General features: G+C 44.8%; 1 protein-coding gene across 1 annotated transcript; it reads left to right on the top strand.

Annotated features, from left to right (window-relative positions):
• Positions 1-755: 755 nt before the first annotated feature.
• On the top strand, positions 756-10,409 carry LOC144120433 (17S U2 SnRNP complex component HTATSF1-like). The gene is made up of 4 exons (XM_077652813.1): positions 756-804; positions 3,786-3,844; positions 6,286-6,478; positions 9,038-10,409. The coding sequence occupies exons 1-4, from the start codon at positions 756-758 to the stop codon at positions 9,244-9,246; spliced, it is 510 nt and encodes a 169-aa protein (XP_077508939.1). The 3' UTR covers positions 9,247-10,409.
• The last annotated feature ends 811 nt before the right edge of the window (positions 10,410-11,220 follow it).

The following is an 11,220-nucleotide window of genomic DNA, read 5'->3' on the forward strand; positions in this document are numbered from 1 at the left end:
CTGGACTAAGGGCAACCGACCGTTGTGCAAGAAGATGGATGAAGCCATCTGAAGACCACAGAATACCAGCGAATCTAGAGCTCAATAGAGTTTTTCACTCACTCACTGACACACTCGACCACCTAGGGATCTTTAAAATGTGCACTGACATCGCACATCACACGGGCCCCTTGGCGTTTCGCCTGCATCGAAACGCTGACGCTGCGGTCGGGTTCGAAGCTGGGTACTCCGGATCAGTAGTCGGTACTCCCGGATGCAGCTTATTTATAAAATTTTTATTCGAATTAAGTCTTCAATGTCTAAAAGCAGTATTGGGCGTTGTCACGTACATGTCTAAGACACGAAAATAATGAATACCACACACAAAAAAAATTGGAGGACGCTTAAGCTTCGCCTTTCAGAGTGGAACGCGACAGTGTTTTGCAGCTCTGCAGGGGAGTCCACGGAGTGTCGTCGCCCGTTCGGCGCGACGCCGTGCCGTTTGGCCAAATAGCTCGGCGTCTCTAGGAGGCCTCTCAAAACAGCCCATCCGCCGCCCGATGAGGTCATGAACGGGCTGCAGTGACTCTGCTCTCTGAATTGGCCGTCGTGTGTCTCCGTTGTGATTGTGATTTTAGAGGAAAGGATTGGAGCAGTAACTGTCTCACATATCGGTGGGCACCTCAGCCTCGCCATGAGGGAAGGAAGGAGAGAGAGAAATAACATTTGCACCGTCAAAATGTTAATGGTAACAGAGGCGCCGCTAGGTGCCAGCCATGTCCTCCCCCTCAGCCGTCGACCGGGACCTCTTTGATCTCGGCAGCGGTAAGGGCGAGACGGATGACTTCACGTTGTTTATTTTCGTCCTCGTTGTGAAGCAGTGCCTCCCAGGACTCATCCGTTCTGTCAAGTTGTCCAAAGCTCGGACATGTCCATATCATATGGATCATGTCCGCTATGCCCTCGCAACGTTTGCACCTGGGGCTGAAAATCTCCGGGTGACACTTGCTATAAAGCTGAGGGTTAGCGAATACTCCGGTTTGTAGCCTGCGCCGAGCAACCCCTTCGTTTTTGGTTAGCTGCTTACTTGCTTTCGGAAGTACCGTTCTGCCTAATTTTTAAAGGTTTAGGATTTCTTGATACGTACTGAGATCGTCATCGAACTGTAGGAGCTCCTCATTGCGCTAGGGGGATGGGGTTGAGCACAAGACGCCACTGGGATTCCGGAAGGTTGTTGTTGTTAGCCTAACAAAAGATGGCACATACCCAAACTGGTGGATCGGCCAAGAATCGGGTGGCTATTCACCTGAACGCAGTTAATAAAAAGGAAAAGCGCGTGGGAGCGCAACACCGGCGAATTCTTCCTCAGGAACACAAAAGGGATGAGTTTATATTTAAAAATTATAAGAATAATATTAAAGAGAGGGATTAAATAATAATGATTAAGTAAAAATGTACTAATTGATAGAAAAGAAAAGGTTGGAACACTTAGCAAGGCAGTCGGAGAGATTCTATCAGGAAATTTCGAACAGCGGTACAAACAGATCTGTGGCTGAACCCAAATGTGGTGGCGCCAAATGATAGCAAGAGTGGCATTCTCAAACTAAGGCCAAGATGCTGCAAGGGCTCCTCCAGCAACCTTTTTCTCAGAGTTGAATCGGCGACAATACAGCCAAAAATGTTCTATAGATTCAGGCTCACGGCAAAATGCACAAAGGGGAGAGAGCGCCAAATCCGACTTGTGTAAATAGAAATTTAGAGGGGGGATGCGGCACCGCAGCCTCGTCAGTGATACTTCAAGCTGCCGAGAGCAACAAATTTTCCTGTTCCAATAATATTTAAGGTGCTCATAATCCGCCGATCTTAAAAGTGTTGTTTCTTGCGTGCTTAAAAACGCACGTTGCCGAAATCTAGATGCTGTAATATAGGCTGTAGCCGGGATGATTGGCAACACGGGGCCGCTGAGAGAAGCCTTTGCGAGATTGTCAACAATCTCATTTACTGTCACACTGCCGTGACCGGGAACCCATACTAAATGAACAAGGCTCAAATGCGGAGCAAGTAGGGATAAGAAAGTGGTTAAAATGGACCGTCAACATGTGCAGCGTGGGACGAACACAAAGATAAAGAATCAGTATTTACTGCAACTGCTGTAATAGAGGGGTCTAGCTTGCGTAGAGCAAGTACAACTGCTAGAATCTCTGCTTGAAAAATAGGGGTGAAATATAGAAGGCGCCGTGAAAAGGACCAGTCTAAATGCAAGCAAAATATTCCCACACCTGCTTTTTCATTGCATTGCGATGCGTCAGTGGCAGTTGCTATATCTGTAGGTATAGGGTCCTCAGATGATCTTCTAAGAGACCATTCAGAATACTCGGTGGAAAATGTTTTGCATTTTTTGGAATATGTCGTCGAAAACAATGTGGATAGCGGGCCCATTGCGAAGCGCAGGAAGGATATAATAAATGTTTACATCTAAAGGCTGAAGTAATCTTTGCACAAACACTACCTGAGGGGAATTGAAACGATACCAGGGGACACCAAAAAAGGAGGTCGGCTGACAACAGAAAATGCTTTGGGAACGGTGGAAATGGAATTCATAGATCCTGAGGTAAGTTTGCACAGTTAAAAATATAAGTCATGATAAGAGAGGCGGAATGCGGGCTTCAAGGTACAGCACATTGGTAGCCACAAATTTAGGAAGGCTGAGGCACATGCGAAGTGCTTCCCTCTCTAAAAGGACGAGAGGACGAAGTTTATATGTAGCCGAGCCTGAAAAAAACACTGATCCAAATTCTAAAATTGGCCTGACATACATTATGTAGATCATTAATAGCGCATCTCTGCGCATGCCGTACCGGTGATGACATAATCTCCGCAACATGCCCACGGCACGAGCCCCTTTCGCCGCGACGTGGTCAATGTGAGGTCGCCAGGTGAGTTCGTTGTCAGGTAGCTAATCCTCGGGCCAGTGCATGCGTTTTCTCGTTTTCCTTCAACCCTTGGTGCGCGGGTGCCCAAATGAATGCTACCTGTTCTGCCAAATTAAATTACTGAAATAGTTTATGTTTTAGGGGGGTTTAACGTCCCAAAGCGACTCAGGCTAGGAGAGACGCCGTAGTGAAGGGCTCCGGGAATTTCGACCACCTGGGGTTCTTTAACGTGCACTGACTTCGCACAGTACACGGGCCTCTAGAATTTCGCCTCCATCGAAATTCGACCGCCGCGGCCGGGATCGAACCCGCGTCTTTCGGGCCAGCAGCTGAGCGCCATAACCACTCAGCCACCGCGGCGGCTGTGTGTCAATGGCAGTGCAGTTAGTATTCTTGCATTTGATTCCTCCACAAAATCGATGAGGAGGCCGCCCTGCAACATGAGCCCCCCCCCCCCCCACCCCGAACAAAATTTCTGGCAACGCCACTGATACCAAGACCGAAAAGGACGTACGTGATCCGCGTTTGGAAGTGAATGGTGGTGTAGGCTAGCTTCAGCGATGAAAGAAACTGTCTTGACCCGCCTTAGTCTCCTTGCAAAAACGCCCAGACCTAGTGGAATCATCTGTATATTGTTTTTCTCTTTAGCCTTTTCCAGTTAACTATAGGGGCCAGCTTCAGTTAGACGCTAGGTTAAGGGGGCAGGCTACCTGGTGATCCATGACTAAAATATTTCAGCGCAATACTCAAACAACTAACACAGATTCAAAGACGCGTAAGCGCTTTGTCCTCAGGGTACTCAAGTGTTTTTTTAGTCGTCAGTGTCTATGGTGTCTAGAAGGGTACCATAACACAGTGTCCTTTTCAGTACAGTGGTAAGTGTCTTTTTAATTGCGGCTCAACGCTGTTCACCGCCACTTTCATTGCTGTTGGTACGTGTTTCTAGCCAACGTAAACAACCGTTCACCTGAGTGCATCTGTATGCTGTTCGCTTGTTTTCCCTTGAATTCGCCTTCCCACTTGCTCCTGTAATAATTGCACGCTAGATCTGCTCTATGACGAACATGAATCTGTGATCGTCGCAAAGTTGCTCATCACAACTGCGCTGCCATCGACTTGGCGAGTGCTCAACAGTGATTGCGGAGCTACCGCCTCGTCAACGATGAGCGACGAATTCGAGCAGCAGTTTGCGCTGGAGAACGCTGAGAATGAGCGCCAGCAGTCCGGCTCGGATCCCTACACTTAGGTGGACCCCAACGACGGCACTGTTTACTAGTGGGACCACGAGAAACACGCATGGTTTCCAAAGGTCTGATCATTTTCCGTTTGCCAACGTTGAGGCGCTGCGCTTTCTGGGATGAATCTGCGTGTTCAACTCGCAGCGCGTATCTTTAGGCATGCTTTAGGTGGTCTCCTGCCAACGCGCGTCGCGGCGCTTTATCGAGGCAGCTGCGAGCGCTTTTGGCGGCATAGGTCGTGCATGGCACGAGATGCGATGTCGGTGCAGAGCGTTAAGTGCTTTCGACGGGCGATTGTAATCAGTCGCGTTTCTTCCTTTCATTGCGTCAAGCACTTCTCCAATGTCCACATTTTGAATAAAGGTAATGGGATTCCTCGGACTTGCGTTACCTGGGCAGCTTTTGGTGAGCGCTAGGACGGGATATTGCGGGTTCGGAGCGAACACCTGCGCTTCATCAGTGTCTGGGCGCTTGAACTTTCACTTCCTTACTTTGTCCACGGCATGGTGACAGGGAACGTTGCCGGTTGATAAAGAACTGGCCATTACTGAAACGCCAAAAGACCGAGCACTACATAACAAAGCCTATAAAAAAACGCGAATCCGCGTTCACAATCCTAAAGTTATCTAATAACTTCTGTGCATAGTTCATTTGGTGAGGCCGTTTGTGTTTTCTTGTTTTTCAGATGTGATGATTTCCTGCTCGCTTACCAGCAGTAGTTTCATATGTGGAGATTTTTTTTATTGCTTAATGAATTTTCTCTAAAATATGACCAATGTTACCTTTATTTATGTGAAAGTAAAATGTTGAGTCCTTCTGTTTGCGGTCACTGGAGCCTGGTTCCTAATATTTCACAGAATTATGCTTCCACAAGTTTTGTCGCTGTTGATGGTTAATTTCTAATATCAAAGTCATGAAGGCACAACACTGCATACAGTAAATGTCTATTTGCTTCAGTTAAATGCTTGGAGTTTCCAATATGGCGTTTACTATCTGAAACAGTCATATTTCTGTCTCCTAGTGGAAGTTTGAAACTGCAAACTGAACTGTTCATGTGTTGCAAGCACATGACTGGCAGGGAAACCACAGATGTTCATTAAACTCTCAAAACTGCCATGCATTTCTACCTGATCATTTATTATCTTATGTGCTTTATCACGTTGTGAAATGTGTTCACACATTTTAGAATTGTGTGATTGCTGTAGTTTTTGTTGAATCTTGATGTTGGTCTGGATGGTTATGTTAAGTGTTGATCCAATGGTTTGCGGAATCCCCCAAGGAATTTGTAATAAAGTAGTAATTACTCATTAGCATCCACTCAAGCACAGCCATATGACTGTGCTGAGGTGGATGCTAATGATTGCTTACCACCTCATTTATTCTGAGCATCTACTATAAGCAAGATAGGCTGGCTCTTCATCGGCTCATTTGTGAGTGCATTTGTTTCATTAAGGGGCACAGACATGAAATTTAAAACACTACCAAAGGGTCTTATTTATTTCCTCGGCACACATGAATGCATTCCAGGAAGTTTCAGTCACAGGCACTAAGTGGAGCATAGTTTGCTATGATTTTCAGTATTGATCAACAAGCACCTTCAGTGTCTCTATCCGCATGTAAATCGACATCACATGACGTGCATTTTGGGCAGAACAAAATATTGGGACACCTCTGTATCCATCTGTCAATTATCACTACTAAGAACCTTAGGTTGCATGGTGGTGCATGGTTAAAATGTGAGCAAGTTTTTCCTCATGTCAAGAAATTTCTAAGCCAACAAGGTCACTGATAACTCAGGAACTTGAATGTGACATTATGCAAGAACTGTAGGCTGGCAGACTGAATGAAATAAATAGTCAATTTGCACTGTGGCATTCTGAGTTCAATTTGTTGGTTACTGTGCCTGTGGCTATCTTTCAAGGCAAAACCACTGACACAAAACTTTGTGTCTATACGTCCCTGGAATATATCACACACAAGCATCTTTTAAAAACTGTGCTTTTACTATAGGATGGAATACTGGTCCTGTCACAAAGATTGTCAGATTTTGTTAGTATCACTGAAATGTAGATGTTTATGCCACATGATGCACAAGGCAGCAAGGTGAAGTGCATTTTGGTTTTGCTCCATCTCAGGTGACGGAGGACTTCCTGGCGGCCTACCAGGCAAACTATGGCACCACCGATGAGGCACCTCCTGAAGGTTCTGGTGATGCCAGCAGCTCGAGCCAAAAGCCCCCTGTGCCGGAGAAGTCCGCTAGTGGCTCAAATTATTCTGCGGCGGACCCAAAGCAAACCAAGTCGGGCAAAGCAAAGCCAAGTGAACCAAGTACGGTAGCGTTTTTTTTCTTTCTTTTAATGGAACTTTTAAGATCACTCCTAGTATGCTGTCAATGCATACTCTATAACGCAAACCAGATTAACAAGTACATCACTTTCAAGTGCAGTGTGTTCATGCCAGCTTTCAAAAAGGAAAACTCTGGCATACAGTATTGCAGTTCTTTCTGTAAAAAATTCTCGAATTGCCCATGACGCCTGAAGTCATACTTGTGTACAGTGCTTTTCCATTAGATAACAGGCAGTTGATCGACGAAAGGTGAAAATATATTTTCCACCATTATGTGTATTTCTGTGGCTTCACTGATGGAGCATCGTGAGGCATATACCTGAGTATACTAAAATATGCTGGTTGTTTTGTCATAATTCACATGAAGGACAGCTTGAAGGAGCAGGGCTAGTGACTACACAACACAGGCACTGACTGACAACTGTTTCTGCATCCATTTCTTCAAAGGACGCACAGCAGGCTTCAGGCCAGAACATATCTGATCAAGTACAAACATTAAAGAGAAAGTTAAGCATTGAATAGGCTAAAAATGTAAATTAACAAGAATCCTATTGCTGTATTACATCAGAAGAAGGGAACTCGAAATAATAAACACATTGTATGTACAGTTTCTTTCAGCATCTTCTGATAGTGCCATCACCGTGCAGTTCATTGCATACTCAGATAAAGCCAGTTTTTTACAGTGCCGTAAACTCTTAGTGCCGTATCACTGGGTTTCATGCTGGAGTAGTGACATGGTGTCGGCAGAGATAAAAAAGGCGCGTAGGAAGGTGCATTTGTGGGGAGGGCTGGGCACATGTGAATGCGATCTTTTTTTTCTTTCTCGTTACTGCTGCAGAGTGCACCGTTCACCATGGTGACTTGAAGCGCGTTGTTTGGCATGCGTTAGTGGCCACCAAAGTAATAAACCGTTAACATCGATGTAGCATGGCACATCGGTTGCGTTGTGAGGTAGGACTTGGATGCACCCAAGATTGAGGTGTAACATCATGCTCGGGACGCTGTGCATATATATGAGGCCAAAGTGCGCACACGTGTGGCAGGTCATGCTGAGGAGAGAATGAGCTCAGGACACTGCCCGCCAGTGTGCTACGAAACAAGGTCCGCCACTCTATGTGCGCACATTTATCAGGCCATAGAGAGCTCTTTGCAACCCTCACATAAAATAAATAAGTACAGTAGTTGTACCGTTGTGTGGGGGAACATCATTGCATTAATCATCTCGTGAAGCAGCTGGGGCTGATCACTTGTGCCCTGTGGACAAATGCTGGTTAATTTTTTTTTAATGAAGTGTGTCTACAGGTTTGCTACTGCACGCAGCAGGCACTTCATTGATTCATTGTGTTTGCTATGCATGAATTGGGGCATCTATTTAGCACTACCTTTCTGCTGAAGGCTGCAGTGCAGCTGTAGTTTCAGTGTAAGGCTAAGCTATTGCCTTTTATGGACCTCAAGTAATAGGTGTCTTTTCTCATTTGATCATTGAGGCATCTCCCAGTCTGTCCTACTGTCTTGCACAGAGTCGCACACACAAAGGGTACTTCTTATGTGATAAGGCCTTGCCTCTCAACATAACATGTAAGATGTTTCTTTCGTCAGACAGGTCAAATCATACCCCTCAGAATACGCCTGCTTTCCAAGGACCTCAACTTGCAGGAATCAGGGCTTGCATCACAAGTCTTGAAATTTTCCTGTCCCTGATGTGCTAGTGTTATGGTATTGGACTTGAAGAAGCAGTTCACACTGTCTTTTAAATTTTCCTTGTACAGTTGAGCTGCCCACTCTATTGTATTTAACTGTGGGATAGGTCACCAATGTCAGGTAAACAAACTGCAAAACATGAGGACGGAAGAAAGCCTGAAGTTCCACTGTGCAACTGGCAGTGAGTGGTGTTGTTCCTTTGTGTCCCCGTCTCTGCTCAATTTTAGCTTACCTTATAGAAAGTGCAATTCACCATTGGGCCTGGCACTGGCCTTTATGACTCTGCGTCGAAACAAGGTCCTTAGACCAGCATATCTTTTATGATTCCGAGTGTAAAAATGTGAAGTATTTTAATTTCTGCTCACAGAAGTAGATGAATTGATAACATACTTGAAGAAACTGTCTTTTCTGGCATATTTGTCAAACCAAGGTCAGAGTATCTGCTGAAAGATGCAAGTCATGCAGAAGCTAACCCTAATGTCGAAGAAGCGCGAAATTTCAGTGCTAGTAATGATGGATTGGCATATTATGGAACAGTTTAGAATTTTGCTCCAGTTTTAGTCCAATCACCTGAATATTTGCACCAAATTCTATCTTCGTTGGACGTGCAGAAATCACCCAAATTAGCTTAATCTAATTATGCTGTAGTCATCTTTTTCTTGTAAAATCTCAGAATTGTTTTTTACATTTATTAAATGAAGGCACCATGTGTGATGAAAGCCTGGAAATTCATTGCTTTTATCTGATGTTTTCAATGCTTGGGCTTTATAGGGCAATGCGGTTAACATCTGCAAAAGAGACTGATAGCAGTGCCTACTGATTGTGTGATCTCGCATGCAGGCTGGTTTGAGCTGGACGACGCCCACAACACATGGGCATACGTTAGCAACCTGCCGGACGGCATTGACGAGGAGGAGTTCCTGGAGCTGATGAGCAAGTGCGGCCTGCTCAAGAAGGACGAAAAGGGCCACTACAAAATCGAGCTGTACCGCACGCGCGAAGGGGAGCTCAAGGGCGATGCCCTCTGCTTCTATATCAAGGTGGCGTGACACTTGCATGGTGACCTGCGGTGATTACTGACCAGCTTCGGTAGTAGCGTGCTACATGGGCATTTGAGTGGCTTCTCTGGCAGCCATCGAGGCATTAGTCCATTACGTTTTGTTGACAAAAGTGTATGGAACCTTATCGAGACTGCTGAAAGGCTATTTAGTGACCTAGGTATGCTATCTCAAGTGTGGAATGCTCATGACTCTGTGCTGCAGAATAACGTTACACATAATATAACCATCAAAGATGGTCTAGCGTGCAGGAATAATGCATTTTATAGAACCAAAAAGATATAGTGCAGTTGCTGAAAAACTCCAGCATTTTTCACCTCCCATGGGGCATAGAACTATCAAGAGAATTGCGTCTGCCACAGTTGGTGCAAACGCACACTCCGTGGCCAACTCTGTCCCTTGGTCAGCGCTCAGCTGGATGGCATTTTCACGGTTCAGCTGGTGATTGCAAGAGTTTTTCAGCGACGGCATAGTGTAGGGTAGTAACACCAACACCGTTTGCACCAGGGAAAGTCCCATGGACACGGCTGACTCTGTGAAATACTGCATTGGGCTGATGTAGTGGTGCTGCAGTTATGTAAAAGGGCCTACAGGAAGCAGCACGCATGGAAATTTGTTAGTGCGATTACAGCATCTGTATAAAAAGAAAAAGCTTTAATTTTATGAACAATCCTGAAGGACATGAAACGAAACACATCTGCAGCATTGTGCTATACGGTTACTGTGGTGGCATACAAAAGTTTGTTTTCACTGGAATTCGTCACAGTGTGAGCTAACTAAAATTTTTTAATTTGGTTTGAATATTGAATTGTACATGTATGAGGGGCTAATACAACACTTGCTCTATAATTTGAAGTACAATTGGCATTTTGTGGCACGGAGGGTTACCTTCTTTGTGAATGGCAGCCCACGCCTGATGCTGCTTGAAATGCCGAGGTCCTCTGCACGGAATGTGCAGAGAGAGTACGGAATGTGCTGTTACACCTGTGGGGACTTGACCATGCAAGAAGAGAGGCCTGTCTTCAGACAATGCCAGTATTCAAATCGGGCTGCTTTGAAACTAGGAATTTATTTAAATGTTATTGGAAGCGTTTGTAAATATAGTATAAATTTGTGTCAGGGCCGAATTTTTTCTTTTCAATTCAGGTGTGAAATTTTAAGGTGCGGCCCATGCATAGATTAAAGAAAAACTTATGACCTTACACATGGTAGCAGCAATTACACAAAATCATACCGTAATATTGCTCTCTGCAACATTGAATGTTTAAATTACAGATGAAAAGTATTGTGTTTAAATGATGTTTTTACAGTGGTTCAGCACTGTGTTTGGCAGGCCTAAAAATATCAGTCAAGCAATCCCACCTGTAGTAGAATTGCTTAATGTTGCTCATTGTTGGTGCTGGCATTCACTGCTGCATGAACAGCTAAGCATGTTACAGAGGCCAGCAATAGGTCAATTGCTTCTCTCTCTTTCCATTGGTGGAAAAACACCAGGAGTACCTTTGGGAAGAAGCAGGGGCTGCTTATTGGGGGATGTGGAAGTTTACAGGCAAAAAAATTTGAAAAAAAAACAACAAATACTAACTTTTTTTATAGTTGGACATTGTATTGTATCATATCTCATTTTATTGCCAAGTTTGGTGGCTCAATACTGCATGCTTTCTGAGAAATTGTCAAGTAATGGTAAAGGTGGAATCTCAACAAGACTGCTTGCAAAAAGTCATCACGAGTTGCAGATTTTGTATGGTTCATAGCACAGTGACGCGATCTTGGTCTCGTTCGAAACTGAAACACTCCGACTTCCTTTTTTGCCAAAATGAAAGGTTGACTGATTCGTAGCAAAAAAGAGGCCAGATAAAATGTGAAAGGCAGATATGCTGTTGCCTGTTAGCAGTCACACAATGAAGCATGCTCCATGTTATTTGTACGTGGGCGAAGCCAATTTAAAAAATTCCACCATAGTGA

This window comes from Amblyomma americanum, chromosome 1, assembly GCF_052857255.1.
Source record: "Amblyomma americanum isolate KBUSLIRL-KWMA chromosome 1, ASM5285725v1, whole genome shotgun sequence".
In the NCBI taxonomy this organism is placed as follows: domain Eukaryota; kingdom Metazoa; phylum Arthropoda; class Arachnida; order Ixodida; family Ixodidae; genus Amblyomma; species Amblyomma americanum.

Coding starts and splice junctions, on each gene's coding strand:
- LOC144120433 (XM_077652813.1), top strand. CDS start 756: ATGTCCTCCCCCTCAGCCGTCGACCGGGACCTCTTTGATCTCGGCAGC. Junction 3,845..6,285: donor CGCCACTTTCATTGCTGTTG/GTACGTGTTTCT, acceptor GCTCCATCTCAG/GTGACGGAGGACTTCCTGGC. Junction 6,479..9,037: donor AGCAAAGCCAAGTGAACCAA/GTACGGTAGCGT, acceptor TCTCGCATGCAG/GCTGGTTTGAGCTGGACGAC.